Source organism: Nelumbo lutea, chromosome 1, assembly GCF_056320005.1.
Source record: "Nelumbo lutea isolate HS-2025 chromosome 1, American lotus-T2T, whole genome shotgun sequence".
NCBI classification, from domain to species: domain Eukaryota; kingdom Viridiplantae; phylum Streptophyta; class Magnoliopsida; order Proteales; family Nelumbonaceae; genus Nelumbo; species Nelumbo lutea.
Window position 1 is genome coordinate 140,181,893 of NC_142684.1, and position 19,795 is coordinate 140,201,687.

General features: G+C 34.9%; 1 protein-coding gene and 1 long non-coding RNA gene across 3 annotated transcripts; one reads left to right on the forward strand and one right to left on the reverse strand.

Annotated features, from left to right (window-relative positions):
- The first annotated feature begins 1,961 nt into the window (after positions 1 to 1,961).
- On the forward strand, positions 1,962 to 4,252 carry LOC148877952 (uncharacterized). Of its 2 annotated transcripts, none has more exons than XM_088947113.1 (2): positions 1,962 to 3,137; positions 3,656 to 4,252. In XM_088947113.1, exons 1-2 carry the CDS (start codon positions 2,655 to 2,657, stop codon positions 4,016 to 4,018), a joined length of 846 nt encoding a protein of 281 aa, XP_088803239.1. In that variant the 5' UTR covers positions 1,962 to 2,654; the 3' UTR covers positions 4,019 to 4,252. The 2 variants fall into 2 exon arrangements, with proteins under 2 accessions (XP_088803239.1, XP_088803247.1); XM_088947121.1 differs by having other exon boundaries at positions 3,659 to 4,252.
- Positions 4,253 to 8,100: 3,848 nt separating this feature from the next.
- LOC148877953 (uncharacterized) lies at positions 8,101 to 15,861 on the reverse strand. Its single transcript, XR_016099733.1, has 4 exons — positions 15,620 to 15,861; positions 14,990 to 15,135; positions 8,725 to 9,070; positions 8,101 to 8,272 (listed from the first exon to the last, which is right to left on the reverse strand). It is a non-coding gene; the product is annotated as an uncharacterized LOC148877953 (long non-coding RNA).
- Between the last annotated feature and the right edge of the window lie 3,934 nt (positions 15,862 to 19,795).

The following is a 19,795-nucleotide window of genomic DNA, read 5'->3' on the forward strand; positions in this document are numbered from 1 at the left end:
ACGACTTGCACTTTGTACGGGCCACATGCGGGTCATGTCGTGCCGACCCAACACAATCCAATTTACACCTCTACTTGAACCCGCCCAATATTGGGGACGATGTAGGGAAATTCGATGATTCTCCATCCTTCATGAGGAGTGGGTTGCCTTGCCCCTGAAATTACCTGACATTGAGGAGTGGTTACCTTGCCCTAAACCTGCGTGACACTAGGCATGGGGTAAAGTGTCTTGATTATGGGGTAGGGAAAGGGATGGGGTGTCTTGCCCTAAACCCACCCCATTGTCATTCTTATATAATTGTTAATTATTAGTGGAATTAATAAAAATGTTAGTTTTTATAATTATTTTAATTAATTTAAAATTAATCAAATTTTCATTTAAAAATAATAAAAAGAATAAAAATTATTGAAATTACTACAAATTATTAATAAAACTAAATTTATTAAAAAATGTTTATTCATATTCAATTAACAATAATTATTTTTTTATAAATCAACATTAAATAAAAAAAAAGATTATTAAATCTTTCAGATCGCACAGGTGCCTGCTACTAGAGAAAAGTAAAACCAAACAACAAATCAGATACACGATTTGAATAATTTCCACCACACCCAACAAACAACCCAGGCCCAATGAAATGAAGAGGGTTACTTTAGGCCCACAATATCGTATCATATGAAACAGGATTTTATCCTCATAATAGAGGAGACTTTTGAATGGATCAAGACCTAGATCAGATAACTTAATCTTAAATAACCCTAGGATGCATCTGGATCCGATGGAGCATGAATATTTTTCGTTGGATCTATTTCGATGTAATATGTTAGTGGGTTGAATAGACTATATCCAATCGGGAACATCACATGGCAGAAATCCTATTTAGATTAGATCGGGTTTGATTGGGTATGATCCAACCCAGTCATGCCAAAGATTAGAGAGAGAGAACATTCTACTACTTTCTTAAGCTAAGAATTGTTATAATGTAGCTCTTCTAGTTCTGGAGAATTAGAATTAGGGTGTCAATTGGATTGGGTTTGGTATCCGATCCAACCCAATGTGAGTCCATTATAAATGGATCAGGTCTAATCCAATTCAATGAATATTTTGAATCATTTTGGACTAGTCCAATTCAATATTTGGACCATCCAACTTGTTTAAATTAGTTTTAATTTAGATTGGTTGTGACTCAAACTCGGTTCATTGATACTTATATTCTTACCTTATATCAATGGATCGGATATTGGCTTAATCCAACCGAATCCAATATAAATTTATTACGAACAGAGCAGGTCCAGTCCAATCAAATAAATATTTTGGATCGGATTGATCCAATTAAATATGTTTTGTTGTTCCATCCAATCCATTCAAATTGATTTTGGATGGACAGGATCCACTCTAAAACCGGTCTATTGACACCATTAGTTACAACATTTTGGGCTAGACATTGCAGTTTTGAGCCCACTTTTTCTTTTCTCTAATTTCATTAAGGATGAATTTAGTAGGAGTACAAATGCAAATATATGTAGAGCACAAAGGTATGTATTTTATATGTATTTGTATTGTACATATTTTTATTTGAACTCTTCCCAAACTGAGACTCGGTTTGGAAGGAGTAGAAATACAAATATGCAAATTACAAACCTTATATTTCGTATATATTTACACTGTATTTATTTGTATTTATAATCCTTTCAAATTGAGCCTAAGGTGCATTGGAGAGCCAAGATTAATAGATTATCCACAAACTTATCCATCTGGGTTTAAGAGGCTAACTAAACAGGTGTAGTGATAACTGTCGCATAGAGACATAGACCAAGTATATAGGGCTATTTTGTGGCTGAATTCGTGAGGGTGATTTGGACCTGGAGTTGGCTATCTGGATCGGTTAGAGCTAACATGGGCCGCTTGGCCCAGAAAGATATATGACAAATTAATTATAGGCAAATGCCGTCTATGCAAAGATTCTAAATCTGTGGTTTCGAAACATGTTTTCAAGATTAGATATTAGAACAACCAATCCCTCTTCGACAAGTAATCTAAAATTTAGGGCAAAACAGCAGACTTGGCAAAAGGAGATGCATCGATAACATGGGCCGCTTGGCCCAGAAAGAAGTACGACAAATTAATTATAGGCAAAATGCCGTCTTTGGAAAGATTCGAAATTTGTGGTTTCGAAACATGTTTTCACGTCTAGATTTTAGAACAACCAATCCCTCTTCGACAAGCAATGCAAAATTTAGGCAAAGGGCAATACACGTGGCAAAAGAGGAAAACAGAAGACGTGGCAAAAGGAGATGCATCGATGAAAATTGAAAATGATCACGCGAGTGGACTTGAACGACCTGCTCGAGTATACAGGCAACCGAATAACAAGCAAAGCATCACTAACTGTCGGATGATACGATGACCGATCTCTCCCTCTTCTTCACTCTCTGGCATCTCGTCACGTTAAACTGCATCCAGAAAACAAAAAACAAGGAGAAAGAGGATTCACGGTTCACCCGTCCATCTCGCCACCTTTCAATGTCTTCCACCCGCACTCTCCCAAAAACCAAGTCCTCCTCCCTTCACTTCTTCTCCCTTTACACCTCTGTTTCTTTCTCTACCCTCCTCCTCCCCTCTGTCTCTCCTCCTTGCCCCGAAGCCAGATCCACATGGTTTTCCGGCAAGAGAGGATGGTTCACCGCCTTGCCTTCTCTTGCTTCGGACGAGGATCTAAATCCCTGTCGAAAAGTAACCCCACGGCAGAGAATGGGATTGAGGAGCAGCAAGCAACGGAGGAACCGAAAAAGGGAGGAGCCATAATGGTGGAGCTGTTCTCGTCGCAGGGCTGCGCCACGTCGCCGGAAGCGGAGCTCTTAATATCGAGGCTGGGGAGGGGAGACTTCGACCCGGAGGTACCGGTAATAGTTCTCGCATTCCACGTGGATTACTGGGATTACATGGGTTGGAAAGACCCGTTCGCGTCGAGCCAGTGGACGGTGAGGCAGAAGGCGTACGTGGAAGCATTGAAGCTGGATACTATGTTCACGCCCCAGGTGGTGATTCAGGGTAGGACCCAGTGTGTTGCCACCGATCAAGCCGCTTTGCTCTCTAACATCACATCCGCCGTCCGATATCCGTCTCTCGCCTTTCAGGTTTGTTCCTACCACGTAATAGAGATAGGTGGACATGGGTATTTTAGTTTTAGATTGTAAACTTCAACCTTCAAATGTTAAGATGCATTTTTTTTTCCTGTTGGGTGAAGTTCATATCTGCAAACCCAACCCAGTTCAATTTATGATGGGCTTGTATTGTGTTTGTGTTTGGTTTGGGGTTGAGGTTTCAACACATTAAGTTTTCTGTAAATTTGGTAAGGTTTCAACTTTCAACCCACAAACATCCTGACCCAACCAGTGGTTCTCAACAGTCAACACCCATCTCCAATTGGATTGGGTTGGGTGGGTCCAAATCTACTCAACCCAACCCAAATTGCAACCGAACATATTGATACTAGGGTAGCCATGCATGCACGTACATATAGTAGGCAAACTGTAGGCATTGCATTAATGCTCATTACTTAACACGAAGTAGATTAATCTGTAATGACATTTGAATCATCAGAAGATAACCTTCATATGTGTAATGTGAGAAATTTAGGGTTTGTTCATTGAAGCAGGCAAAGTTCGAAAGGACATCGCCAGACAGCTTGGCGGTAAGCTTAACAGGAGCACTGAAGACAAAGGTGGACAGTCAGGGAGCCAACGTAATGGTGGCTCTTTACGAGAACGAACTGGTAACTGACTGCTCAGACGGAGAGAACCGAGGCCGTATTCTGACCAATGATTACGTTGTTCGCAGACTGGAGAACCTTTGCAGTGTCAAGGACATTTCTTCCAAGAAAACGGTGACGGGAAGTGTAAACTTCCTGTTGTGGGTAGGTTTTAACAGTCACAAGTGTGGTGTTGTTGTATTTGTTCAGAATAATTCTTCCTTCATTTTTGGTTCCCAGAATTTCCAATTGCCGGACAATCTCTGAGACTGAATTCCCCGGTTTTAATTCTTCTGGCCGTGTTGTCTGGAACTCCGATTGGATATATCATTGTTTTGAATTTCTGGTGGGAGAGGAAAGGCAGAGGGAAAACATGCATTCTAATATACATATATATTAGAGTAGGTAAACTCTTCTTTTTCTTTCATATACATTTGATGTGAAGGAGAAGGACCATATATCTTCATTCTTTATCTACATGAGATAATGTTGATTGAATCATGGCTGATTGGCTTCACGCACTGGCACTAGTAGCAATAATACTATGTTGAGAGACATATATATATACATATAACAATTTTTTTTTGAAGGAAAAAAATATATAACCATGCATTAAAGAACCTTTACTTGATAATCCAGCCTTATCCAATCCAGGATATTAAGAGGGTGGACTGGATATCATACGACAGACGCCCAAAGGTATTGGGCCTCAGGTGCACCCTGCTCCGTCTCCACCGGACCACCTCTAAGCCCAGTAGCCTCTACCGACGGACTGATCCGACCGACCATTATAATATCAGGAAATAATAAAAATAACAGTTCTATATATCTACCAACACAAATGATTTTGGACCGTCAATAGATTTGTGATTTTCGTTTGGAGATTGGATACTTGGTTGATGTACTTATATTTCTTTAATGTCTACATTAATCACTACTATCTTCTTCTACATGGGGCTAATTAGAAACAACAGTCTGGTTTAAGCTTGGATCAGAGTTTCTTTTTAGTTCTTAGAAGACCTGACGTACGTAACCCATTCATACATGTCGTATTAGTAACTTCAATGCATGGTTGAGTGAGTAGATGTCATAATACCTTTCGTAAATGCTTCATTCGAGTTTTTCTAGTTTAAGTATTTTTCTTTTGTTGTGTACTTACGCCATGGTTTCAATCCTGCCGAACTAAAGTCATGAATCATGATTGTATTGATCGAAATATAATCAAGCAGTTTTGGTTTGGCTAGTTGGGCTTAGGCTGGTTGTAAGTCTAACCCAACCTGCCTAGGAGCTGAAGTTGCACAGTCGTTGGGGATATGATAGAATCATAATAGAATTAAAAAAAAAAAAAGGAATAAACAAAATCTATATCTATATAAGTGTAGATGCATTGTGGAACTTAAATTTTTAGACTAAAATTATCTTTAATTTCTTTGTTTGAGAAAGGGTATAAAAGTTATTTTATTATAGTTTTTATGATTACTAAAATGTTCATATTTATGTATTTAATCCATCTCTAATTGTAAGGGTTTAAAATATAAATTCAATTATTAATTTTCACATTGTTTAATTATCTCTCATTAAGTTTTATACTTAAGGTATTAAATCTCATTTTCCCTTATTAAATCATACATTTAAGTTATTTTTCACTAATAAATGCTACTAATTAGATCTATGCCAATATTTTTACCAATATAAATTCATATTTTAAAACTGACTCAAAAAAAAAAAAACAATTCTTTATCTAAGCGGTGGCTGAGCAATTCAATAGAAAAATTAGACGTATAATAAACAAGAATTATTTTTATTGATAATGAAAATGAGATACATAATTTAGAACTAACCAAAATGAAATATAAAAATTAATAAATAAATCAATTTTTGGGTTAAATGTGTTAAGCTTTAATGTCATAAATAAATAATAAAAATTAATACAATATAAAAATATAAAGATAAAAAAATTCATAAATTTTGCAAAAAAATGCATTCAAAAACATGTATAATTCCATATATTTATCATATTAAACAAAAAAGTAAGTGTGTCATATCAAAATTATTTTTATACGCAAATACAAAAAAAATTGAACACATCTATAATTCCATATTTACACTAATATTAGAAACATGAATAAGATTGTGGAACTTTCTTTTGACTGAAATATTCATTTTTGAATTTAGTCTTTATTTAATTGTAAGTTTTAAATTGTAAATCGAATTACTACTTTTCACTCCATTCAATTCCCTTTATTTAAATCTTATATTTTTTTTATAAATGAATAAAAAAACAACAAAAAGATAAAACATTACAAAAAGAAGAATCTAGCCAAGCTGGTAGGCTTGTCAATGATACTTCAATCTTCACAACTTGATCCAACTATCACATATTTGGATGAAATGTTAATGTAATCAAATTTGGATTTTGTAATATACATCTAATTAAAAATAAATAAAATAAAATAAAAAATACATAAAATTTATAAAAAAGTTTGGATATATTATTACTATCATTATCATCATTTAGAATTTCCAAGTGCAAAGCACATGCACACTTACTAGTAAAAAGAAAAGCACAGAAAGGGGAAAAAAGTTGCAACTCCACACTTAATCCAATTGAGATGGTGGGTTTGAGTTATTCTCCAGCACTTATGTGTTACTCTTCTCTTATATGATATAGCCAAGAATATTCTATCTATGGAGCAAATTGTTTTATTTGGGGCTCAACGAGATGAAGGCTCCCAGTACTAAAGTCCTATTCATTAGGTTTCCATTATTTTGGAATAACTAGACCAGTAGTTGTCCATTTGATTACATAACTTGGGAATTATATCTTCAATTCATTAATTATTAGTTCATATATTTTCAAAGGCTGGCTTGCAAATAGATAGATATATTAGTTAACTATGCATGGTTTAGATGGTAAGCAAAAAATCTGATACAAGACATGGCCAATGTCTGCATGATTGAAAATATGGCGGATGCAGAATTTAAGAGGGTCCTCAATTTGATAGATATAGGATAGAGGGTTTGGATTGGTCATAGGATTTCTTTCTTCTTCTTTGGAATTAGAGATCCCTACTTAAAATATTTATTTAGATTGATGGCATATGTAGAACATCATATAATTATTAAGTGAGTGTATCGATTGTTGGTAGTTTCATTTTAAAATTAGATCTCTCTCAAAGGCCTATGAGCTTTTATTATTGAGGGAGATGCTTTGAATATCATTAAAGCCTTGTTATTAAAGCCTTGTTATTAAAAGCCTTGTTGGAGGAAAATGCTATTCCTCCTTCGCGCGCCAAAGTTGTTGCCAATTTCAAGGCAAAATTAAGCTTTTTTCCACATTGCTTAGTGCAATTTACACCAAGAACAAGGAATGAGACTGCTCACCCAATGGCTAAATGCTCACTCGATTCCAAGAACTTTCACATTTTCTGATTTATCCTTGCATATCTTTTAAGGGGGTGTTCTTTTTTTGGATTTTGAGAGGGGAAAAGTTGTTGAATGGGATTTTGTTTCCCATTGGCCAAGAATTCTATGTTCATTTTTCAGATTAATGTGGGGACAAGGGAATGTTTATTTTCCTAGGTATCACTTACCTACTCATCTCCTAGGTGGATAAATAACCTTCCCACAGTAGAAAGAAAGTTGCTAACACTTGAATGGGACAAGATGCCCCTTTTTATAATGGATCTTTATGACTAAAATGTTCTTTTTATGACTAAAAGAACATGGGTAAATGCACTTACTTGGGTAAATATTTTCCAGGAAAAACTTACCCACACTATAAGAAAATCGATCTAAACCGGTGGTTAGGCGGCGATCTTCAGTCCACCCCCTAAACCTCTACCGGCTTAGGTCAAGATCACTGGCTTAGATGCAAAATACCGTCACCTTAGGTGTTCGGTTCAAATTGCTCTGAAGCGACGATCACACCAAGTCGTCGACTTAACATTAATCAGGCGGTGGTTTAGACCGCCAACTTAGATACCAGAAGACCATCGCCTTAGATTTCTAGCAAACTCCCTCGTGTTCTTAGGTGGCGGTCCGAACCGCCAGCTTATACGCTAAATGACTGCTGCCTTATGTGTTGTTTGTGGCTAAACCAACAGTTTAATGACTGCTGGCTTAGATCTTTTTTTTCATTTTTTATTTATACTAGGTTAATTCTAACATTTTTTTGTCATGTTGATAGCTAAGCCGACGGACATGACCGCCGACATACTTATTTTTTTCAAAAAATAAATGCATATACCCACTTAATTGCAGCCTTTTTGTGGTACCTGAATTTTTTATTGATTTAGCATTTTCATACCTGTTTAATACAACAAAACCATTTGATAAAAATCACTTCAAAATGAAATCTATTAATTCAAAGATTATATATTAAAATATCCAAAAGACATTGTTAAAATACAATATCAAGTTGACATATAAATAGTACAAGAACTTAAAAAAAAAATAATCACATTCTCTAATAATGTAGCACATCTTCCAATGCAAATCCACTTAACATATTGGTTGAACCTGCAAATCAAAACATATAAATATTAGAACTATATTCAAATATTTTAACTATAAAGATAGGAATAGTAACTAAAATTGACATGGGCTGAATTCTAAGCAATTAATTGGAATATCAATAGTAATTTAAAATATTCTATAGCATCCATAAAGGCATACTAGCATTGCATCACTTATAATTGGAATTCGAGCAGGAACTGTAAAACATGGTTTTAAATTTGAGTAGTTCAAAACATGGTTTGGTATAGGAACTGTAAAAGATTCATTTAAAGAAAAAGAAAAAGACAGAAAATTCTAGTAAAACTGCATGAGAAGGTTATGATTTTACTTATTTTCAATCTATTTTTTATGTGCACACTTTTAGAACCCTCGAAGCTAATAAAGACATCAAATCATTCAATTGAATAGAACCCAAGAAATTGAATTGAAGGACCTTACAAAGCAACCTTGTTTACCTGTCTCTGTAGCTGTTCAAGTCTAAGCTTCTATACATTTGCTAGTTCATATTCCCCATTTTCCAAAAGCCTCTGATCTGGCCTGAGTCTGGAATCAGTTGGAGGCAACTTCTCCAATAGGTCGAGTGTCAATTCAATCAAAATAATTGCAAAAATTGTTAAGTTGTATCGTGTTTGAGTGACTGATTTGTCTCATTTCCATAACAACATAGCTTCTGACATGGGATAGTACCCCTTTGGCTTTATAATAGGATCTCCCAACACATAATACATTTTGCTCATCCCATTTTCCAACCAACATTGCCACCTTGCTTCTAGTTCTGTTATTCTGCATAGATCCTTGCACCTGCATGCATGTATGTAAACATACCTTCATTTATTTTCTATACATCAAGCTAATAATGTCACAAAAAGGGATAAAATATAAAATAAAATGGAAAAAGTAAAAGACCTAACGACTAGATACAGAGATGCTATTAGATCTAGCTCAAACAGGAAAAAGAATGACACAGAAAAGCATTTGTAAGCTATCAACCCCAAGTCAAAAATAATATTGCAAACTAGAAAAATAGAGCTTTTACTCTAAATTGCATGGCTACTAATGTGCAGAAGAGATCATTGATTGGGATAGCAAAGCCCACTCCTGAGCAGTGACATTTGCAAGTTCAACCACCAAGGAGTTCATCTCATCCACCTATTGAGTAACAAATGGCTTCATGGCTTCAACCATCAACAGGTAATGCACAATTAATCAAATGACCTCCAACCAACCCTTTTTCTACAAGTTAAACGTTCAACAACTCTTTACTTAGAGAAGAAATATTTATGCAATATCAAAGTTTGCATAGCTTATATGATTCTCTTTCTTTTACAAGCAAAAAGTTCAGGAACCTGTTAGAAGGTCTATGCTTAGAGTAGTAGTTTTACTCAGAAGTATAGAATAGTAAAACGTAAGGACCTCATGCTTATCAAATGCAGGACATGGATGATTCCTAATGGCCGAATGGTCGAATGTCTAATGGTCCAATCTGGAGGTGCCCAATTCACAGCCTAATGGTCGAATGCCATGTTGGAGCCCCTTCCCTTGGCATGGATGGTGCAAAGTAAATTGCAACGCAGTCTTTGTGAAAGAAGATAACACCAACTTCCTTGGTTGTGGTCAGAAATGATGCTGAGGATCTTTTAATGGCAAAGGGTTGGCTGACAAAGTGCAATAACCCAAAGACAGCTAAATTAATAGCCCTGAGAAATAGAATCAAACTGGCAGTGGATTTTGGGCTTCCTAGAGTGGAGTTTGAATTGGATTCCAAAGAAGCAGTAACAGACATTGAAGTGAGGCAGAAGCATCTGATGAATTGACTACAATCTAGTAGCAGACATCTGACAAGAGAGTGCAACTCTAAGAAAATACTCCTTCACAGCTATCAGAAGATCGGCCAACCAAGTGGCCCATGAGATCACTGTGAACTAAGACATCACCCAATTCTGTTTTGTAATGATGATTTGTTTACATCCATGGATGGAGTTTTTCTTGCAAATAACTATGCTTTGATTGATGTACCCACCATAAAGTTGTTGTTTAATGAAATTACTTGCTTTGTTACCAAAAAAATGAGGCTCTTGTATGAAAGTTCAAAAACCATTAAGCCACAACCTATTACTGATCATATTGATGTCATGGGTCATTGTATCAACCCAATTGTTAGACCATTTGACCCATGACCTGCATTCTACCTTTGTGTCCAATCTAAGTCTGATAGCATTGCTTTTCTCTGCATTTATGGGATGAATGTCACTTCTCCAACAATGGCAACTATCTTCTTCCATTAGCATGCATGTTTTTTAGTATTTAGGTAATTCACAATTGTTCAATTGACAAATGACTGATTTATTTTTATCATTCATTCACAAAAAAAAAAAAAACTCCCAAAGTAGTGCCAAATCAACTAACCGGGAAGGTTTTAATTAACAATCAAAAAACAGGGGAAGTCTTGGTAATTATCAAGTAGTTGAGCAAAGTGTATTTAAATTTCTAAAATGCCAATGCAGTCTACAAGGATTCGTAAAGTGCTTCCATTAAAGTAATGGTCCCTACATGCAGCATTGTCATAGATAGTTTTAAATACTTAGGAGGCCTAACACCACAATTCTAAAAAGATGAATGACTTTATTAAGAAGGTTACCTATAGCGATCTTGACACCCGTGTTGTAATTGGCAAGGTTCAAAGGCCTAACACCACGATACGAGTTTTGGCCATATCATATTGCTAGTTAGAAATGGCCGAAATTTTAGTTTTTTTTTTCAAACTTTGGTTTTTTGGAAAGATTATAGGCTGTTTTTTATTATTAAAAAAAATGGGAGTTCGAAACACCTGGAAACAGGCGTTTCAGACCGTATCGTTTGTAAAAGATACGATACGATACGCCTCGATATGGGGCATATCGATACTTTGAACCTTGGTAATTGGGAACAGTAGTGAGGGCCACCCTGTTGATGAATAGGTCAATGTTCTGTACAAGTAAAAGCATTCAAGATGTTGGGAAAAGACATAAAAGTTTATTGATAGAACCTATTATCTAATGTCATTTTATAAAATCCTATACATTTTCCTTTTATGGATGACTTTATTATAGGATTTCTCTGGTAGGTATGTGGTCTTCCTCTGTTGTTTTATTTTAGATGAAATCCATATCCATTTTGCTGTTAAAGCTGAATTCTCTAAGTTCTATCTACCTATTTCCAGCACACTCCTGGTGGCGTTCTTGGTTTCTTCTCTAGACTTGTATATGTTGCTGCTTGCATTAAAAGCAGTTTATGTCCATGTTAGGACTGAACTGTTTCTTAGACAGGTAAGCTTGCTAATTTGAGCTGGCACTTGTGAAAGATATTGATGCGTAACATGTGAATGATATATTGTAGTGTCATTTTCCTCGCTAAATGTTTTCTGTGCTTCATATCCATTTTCCCTTGTCTAAATCTTTTATGTGCAAATATCAAGATAGGTCATGGGTGTTTCTTTTGCTTCTTCTTTCTGGTAATATATCTTCTTTTTCTCAATTTGTGTGTTGAATATTGTATTTTCAAAAATTAGAATGCACCATACAGTGTTCAATGCAAGGTTTACCTACTTGCATTTTTTTTTCATTTCACAGGTGTTATTCTTTCACAAGGACATATCTTTTCTTGGATAGACTATAGTTTGGCAGGCTACTGGCTTCACTTTCAAGTTGTGAAAGTTATAGCATTTTCATTTCTTTCTACATTAAATTACGCATCAATTACAACCTAACATTACTTGCCAAATGAAGCTCATAGACTTTTTTATCAGCAACGAAGAAAATTTTATTAAAACTAATTAAGAAAAAGGTTACAACAAGTTGTCAAGTCTGAGCACTCTTTACAACCGAACCCAATACAAGTGATTTTGATGCATTCCTTACTTAGCTAATCAATCAGCCAATCCATTAGCAGACTTTCTTACCCATCTAAATTGAATGTTGTGAACTCTTGACAACATCTTGAACTGCCTGATCATTACTTTGTTGCCAAATCATCCCCTTTCCTTTATTCAGCCAGCCAATTATTATTTTTGAATCCCCTTCCACAATCAACCTTGTGATTCCCATTTCCCTAGCTTTTTGTACCCCAGAAACAGCACCCATTAACTCTTCCCTAACTGAATCACCTTGTCCAATTGGACCCCACAACAACCACATATGTTCTCCCAATCCTGCATCATTCATCCAATTGCAGAGGGTCCTGGATTTCCCAAACTACTTCCATCAAAGTTTAATTTCATCCATCCTCCATCTGGGGGTGGCCAAACCTCATTGATTCTTTACTTCCTAGACGATGAGTCAGCAATTGAACCCCAATTTCTGAAGAAATCTTCTACTGTAAAATCTGAAAATAGCTTCATGATCTTCACTCAGTGTGCTACACTTGGGTTAACAATCTCAATAATTGCCTTCTTATTCTTCTCTTTTTCCTTGAAGATTCTTGAGTTCCTCTCCTCCCAAATTGTCCAAACTACCACTGCCCTTCTGAATCTCTGCAATATTCAGCCTCTTCTCTTAGTGCTCCTTAGGAAAGATTGACTAAAGAATCTATCCAAATTAACAGGAGGGATCAGAATAGGATAACTTATCAAAAGAATTTATGATACCTTTCGTTTCAATATCAAATCAATAATCCACCAATTGAAGGCCTGCAATATGCAGTAATTTGTAGATGAATGGGTCCTACATTGGATGTTAAACAATCAGCACCACACCTATTAGGCTTGCATTGTCATTACTCTGTGGTATGAATGATCTTCAAGTGGATAAGGAAATGGTGGACCCACCAATGGTCTAGGATGCCATGACTGTAATAAGAATTTGATAGAGAAAAGTAGTGCCATCTATGGAATGTATTTATATTCTTGATGGTATTTCCCCACTCATTCCCCTTTCCATTTTTCATACACCAAGGTCTAGAATCAGAGAGCAATGCAATCAACATCACTGTCAGGGTCCATCCAAAAACATCATGGTATAGTCCCCTTGTAATTTACAACAGTGACTGCCCCATCCATCCTGTCAAAACTTGGTTCATTTAAAAGCATTAAGTCATCAAGTAAAGCAAATATTGCCACATCAAATTCTCAATAGATTCAACTGCAGTACATCTGAATGGAAAACCCATAGAAAAATAAGAAAAAGATAACGACTTTCAGGAATTCTACCTGGAAGATCTCCTACATTAAACGAGATAAAAGGGGGTATCGAACGATTATTTGTATTAGTTAATGCCTACCAAGACTTGGAGCGATGATGGTTCACATTCATTCATTTGTCAGATATTTAGAACTTATGTCTTGATGTAACACTTTCAATAAGAGATACACATACTCAGCCTTAGAATTTCAACCATTGCCTTGATATGGTTATCAGGTTCCCATCCTTTATATATTAGTTTTGGACTTCCTCTTCTCCTAAGAAAACCTGAACTATAACAGTAATGTGATATCAAATTCTTGCTTCCATATATAGTGAAGTCAAATTCAACAAGGCCTTGTCTAAACTATATAGGGTAAGCTTCTTTATTCATTATACCAGAAACTTAAATTGTAACATTGTGGTCTTATTTTCTTGGTAAATTAATGATATTGTGGTGGAGGCCTGTCTTGAACTCTCTCTCTCTCTCTCTCAACTACAGGGCATTTGGATATCATATCTTGTATGACAATGCGCAATTTCTTTTAGTTTTATTCATCTATGAAAGTTTCCTAGGAAGTGATGGTAGTTTTTAATCTGTTTTCTTTTCTACTGTACACATTTGTCAAGGTTAGTCCTGACTGGCTTTCCATTTCAGTCCAGGTCACACAGACATGAATGCACCTTCAAATAATCAGATGTCACCATGGAGATGATATCTTTCAGACTCGAACAAGACGAAATCTAGTAGATTAGAGAGAGCGGTCGGACATATTGGGACTCAACATATATCCCCACACCACCCCAAGATCATAAATTCTGGATCATTGGCTCTCTATGATCATTTGAGCACTCTCTGTTTTTGCTAAATGATCATTTCAGCACTCTGTGAACAAAAAATAAAGAAAAAATCAAATAACTTTTCACAGAGGAGGCAACACCATCCAACGCCATGGCTTCCAACAAGGAACTGGGGTAAGCTTGTAAAACGAATCTGGTCAATCCTTCGGACGAAATGTCTTAGCATCGTGAAAACAACATATGTAAAGTTGGCACTGTAATTTTCACATTTTCAAGTAATTACTTTAATTGCACCAAAATAACAACAATTTATACTTAAACAAGTGTATAAATTCCATAATATAATGATTCCAACACACAAATACCAATAAAGAAAATAATGAAGAGACAAAAATCGATCACTTAAAAATTAGGGAAACAAGTGGGTTGAATAACATAGCCTTGACCTAGAGTGTCAGTGCATCTCACTTAAAACTCTAATATGACTCTGGAACTATCTCCCACTTCAAATTAAGTCAAAGGAGTATAATCATCATAAATTTTCATAATAATCTTCTGAAAGCTAACAACATAGGATAAGTAACTAGCTTAGATGCTCATCCATTCATTCCTTGAGATTATCGCAAGTTCGCAATTACTATATATGGAATACAGTAATTTTGGTGTGTGAGAGGTTAATCCAGGCTGATTTTTATGGCAGTATGTTTTCAAAGATGGACAAATGATGTTGGATCTAAGCTACAGAAAGAAGGTATGCAAATTCTACCTTTAGAAACCACACACTCACAAACACATTTCTGAAGCCAAAGGAGTTCCTGTATCCACTTAAATTTTGGCACAATCAGGTAAGCGTTCAAATACGGAGACATTGCCACAATGCACCTTAACCTTCTGGTTGTTCACCTCAATGTCCTGAAAAATTTTAGGACATTAAATTAGGAAATACAGAGACAGATTAATGCCTTAGTTAATAGACTTAATAAGTACCAATATTAGGAATAGGGGACAAAGACAAAATTCAAGGGAAAATGAATGAAAGGAAAAAAGAAAATATCTACTTTTAAGAGAGAATCAGAGGACAACGATGATAAATTCTTAAAAAAATCTCTAGAAACTAAACTAACAAAATAGATGGACTACAGGAAAATCTCTTTTGGCCCTTCCTAATCTGGTACTATTCTTGAATTGAATTTTGAGCTAACTAGAGAAATTTGTTCTTGCTTGAAATCTTAAAAAAAGGAATAAATAACAGCAGCAACAAAATACAAACAAACGACAGCAATACACAATAGCAGTAGGAGTCGGACAGACAGAGAGAGGGAGAGAGAGATAGGAAAATAACAAAGAGTGGGACAGACAGAGAGAGGGGTTAGAGTTAAAGTTAGTTTTGCTTTACCAGCAGTAGCAGCAGGAGAAAGGGCAGCGCCGAGATCAGCCATGTCGAATCCATCCTTGTTATTACTCGTAATGGCAAATGGAAGGCGTAGTATCAACAAAAAAGCCTCGAGAGTTTAGAGAGAAAAAAAAAAAAAAAAAGCAGCAGTAGAAAGACGAGGGAAAGGTGAGAGAGGGTGAGTTGCGGAAGATCAAAAGCGGTTACGCGGGAATACAGGTTTTGGCATTTTAGGTTTTAGACCGGCTCAAATCCGGTTCGAACAATAAAGCCTCGTGCCAGGTGCCAAAGACCGCCGCCCAGATTTTATTTTTCTTTTAATTTAATTTAGCAAGCGGCGGTCTTTGTGAGAATACTACTGCCTTAGCTGTCTCTAAGGCGGCGGCTTCTTTTTGTAATGCTGGGTAATAATTGCATATAAAAGAGCTTTGTGCCTTTGAGGCTTCAAACAAAATATTGTAAGGAATGCAATAAAAGTGGGATTCCCTACAAGCAAAAAATACTGTATACACTCTCAAAGAATATGATTCTAACGCATATGGGATACATCCTTAATTTCATGAATTTAGCATGCATGTATAGGAGAATGTGTGGATATATGTATTCTTTTCGGGCTCTAATAAAAGGATTTGTATGCTTACTACTCCCAATGTAGGCAGATCTTCTGAAAGCAAAAACATCATAAACACAATAAGCAACACGTCCAGTCGCACATCCCATGCTCTCCGCCTCAGTAGGGGTTATCGGTTCGGTTTTTACATTTAATCAAATTAAAATTGAACTGATACAACCAATTAACCGCGATTTAGTTTTTCGGTTTTTTAAATACACAGTAATTGGGATTACTAGTGTCGCCGAAATGCATTAGCCTTTAAGCCGCAACCGAGCCTCCAATATCGTGGATCATTAGTGTCGGAGGCCATCGATGAATCGGTTGGAGGGTGGAGCGCCAAAGGCTAGAACCCAAAGAGAGAGTTAGAGAGGCGAGAGAGAGAGAGCTCAAAGAGAAACTAAGAGGTGAGAGAGAACTCTGAGAGAGACTGAGAGGAGAGAGAGAGAGAGAGTATGAGAGAGTGAGAATCTGAAAGAGAGGGAAAGAAAGGCTTGCACGGCGGGTGTTAGTCTATTAGATGACTCGGACTGTCAAGCAGGTTGTTCATCAGTTTGCCAGACTAGCAAACCTGTCTTAGCTCTCAATTTGGCAGTCTGAACACTCTCAGAGTGTTGAACGTTTTTATTATATTTTTTTAAAATATAAAATATAGCATTAATATATATATATATATAATATTATATAAAAATATATATCGGTTGGTTTTTCGGGTCTAATAAAGATTTCATGGAAACCCCATAAGCAAACATGCAACAATGAATTTACCTTTCATTTTCTTTTTGATCTTAACATTCTATTTTTTCACTATCTTTTTTGTCCCTTTAAATGATTATATCGTATTGTTTGTTGAAGTGGGTTGTCTATTTCTTGAATTTTCCTTTTGATATTTGTACTTCAAAAGCTTTCTCTGGGATTTGATTTGTGTGAACTTACTTGTTTGACTCTAGCTCGAATTGCTAGGAAAATGTTGATCCAGGCCCATGACGGTTCAATATTGACCATGAAATTAGAGTTGTAAAATGCGTTGTGCCACCCACTATATCAACCGGACCAAGCCGGGCTTGGGTTTTGAAATCCGACCCACTGTGTATTGAAATCCGTGGGCTAGTATGGCACGACCCACTGTGTAGGCCGACACTGCAAAGCGCGAAGCTGGCCTGCTATGGGTCGCATTGGCTAGCTTTGAATTAGTCATTGCAAGGTCTCCAACAATTAATTTTTATTTTTTTCGTTTTTACATAAATACCCTTAATAATTATAAACAACTAGTATGGGGCGTATTAGTGTATTTTGGCGTTGAAGAGAGGAAAAATAACAATAACGCCCCCAATAACTATATAACAATTAGTTTTGAGGGGCATTTTGTTAAAGTGATGATTAACTTTTTCAAAGACCAAAATATCCCTTCCAACAAATATAAAATAGCTAGTTTTTAAGGATATTCTAGTCAATAAAATTATTTTTTGCTCCTATAAATACCGTTACCCTCTCTAATTCTCTTCACACCAATTCTTATACTCTTTCATACCGACCAAACCAAACCGACCGATTAAGTAATTTATATTTTTTACGGTTTTAATATTACAAATTTTTAGAAAATAGCGGTTCCTCTCAAAATCCCTTTCCCAACATGTTCGGAAATAGAAAAACCAACCATACTACTAGTGCTAGGGGTGGAAAGAGAAAAAACCAACCAACTTTGGGAAATGTTTAACAAACTCTTAAGAGGAAGAAAAAAGAGCTACTTGCATAAAATGTAAGAGTGATTTTAGTAATAACAATAGGGGTGGTACTGGCCATATGGATAGACATATCGCCAACCATCTAAAAAAGTAACAATTATCAAAATCAATCACAAATTAGGCTAGGTTTTTTTGATAATTTTGAATATTTAAAAAAATGAGACAAGAATTGGATAAATATATTGTATATGCTGAATAACCATTTTTATTAATTGAAAACCCTATACTATAAGGCTTTTGCAACAATAAATGCTCAATTTAAAAATGTTTCTAAAAATACTATTATAGTAGATGTTTTAAAAATATTTTATTCGTATAAAGAAAAAATAAATTCTACTTTGTCAAATCTTAATTCCAAAATTTCACTTACATCTGACATTTTGAGCTCCAAATATAATATTAGTTATATTTGTGTCATGAGACATTTTATTGATAAAAATTAGCTTTTACAAAAATGAATTTTAAGTTTTGTAAGACTTTAAGGCCACATAGTAGCCAATAATTTTTGTTAGTATATTAAATATTTTGCATGCTTATTGTATTGAAAATGAAGTTTTTCTATTAGTTTTGATAATTCTAGTAATAACGATTCAGCTATGAATATTTTAAAATTTCAATTAAGACCATGTTTAAATGGTAAATTATTTCATATTAGATGTGCATGTCACATCTTAAATTAATGTATACAAGATGCTTTAAATATTATTTCACCTCTCATTTCTAAAATTAGAAGTTGTATTATGTATATTAAATTTTCTAGAACAAGAAAACAAGAAGTTAAGTATTTATGTCAAAAATATGGTCTAAAGTATACGAATTTTGTATTAAATCTTCAACATAGTTAGCATTCCACCTATTCTATTCTAAAGAGTTGTATTTCATATAAAAAGACATTCTTACTAATTTTTATAATGAAAAAAGACCCCATGATTTTATAGCCAGTGATGATTGTGAAATTGCAAATTGTATAAACGATTTTTTACAACTCTTTTATGATACAACTAATGCATTTTTGAGTGTTTTGTTATCCAATTTCTTGTATTTTAGTTAATTAATTATTTATAATTAATGATTTTTTTAAATATAGAAATAATGTAAGTTTTCAAAATATTATGATGTAATGGAAATTAAATTTAAAAAATATATATATTAAGAAAATCTTTCTCCTCTATATTGTTTGGTTACAATATTAGATCCTAAAATTAGAAAAAAAAAGATGGTTTAGATGTTTTATTTGAATCTTATTATGAAAATAGGAGAAGTGATATTCAAACAAAATAAAGTGAATTTAATAATTGGTTACTAACAAATAATGGACAATTAGAGTTTGGTCACTAATAAATAAAAGGCAAAAATCTACTATCACTTCATCATTAAGTTTATTTACTGAGCAATTCATTTTTATTAATAATCCAATTTTAGTAATTTCACAAATTCCATTAGCTTTGAGGAATTATATAATTTTGATAATTTAGCTTAGTGGAAATAACATAGAAAAAATTCCTATGCTTGCCACCATGACACATGATCTATTAATCCCTCTAGTGTTCATAGTTCTATCAGAGTCCTATTTTAATGCAGGTACTAGATGATAAGAGAGGTTGCATGAAAGATAAAAGCATGTTGATATGTATATGCTTGAAGGAGTGACTGAATATTGAATACATACTACAAGATCAGGGAGGGCACAATACTTCAATTGATCGTTCACCAAAAGTAAAAGATGTAAATTAAGATCAAGGAGATGGAGGAAGTGGAATTTTAAGTTAAAGAATATAATGAAGTCAATATTTTTTTGTATACTCAATAATTGTATAAGATTTT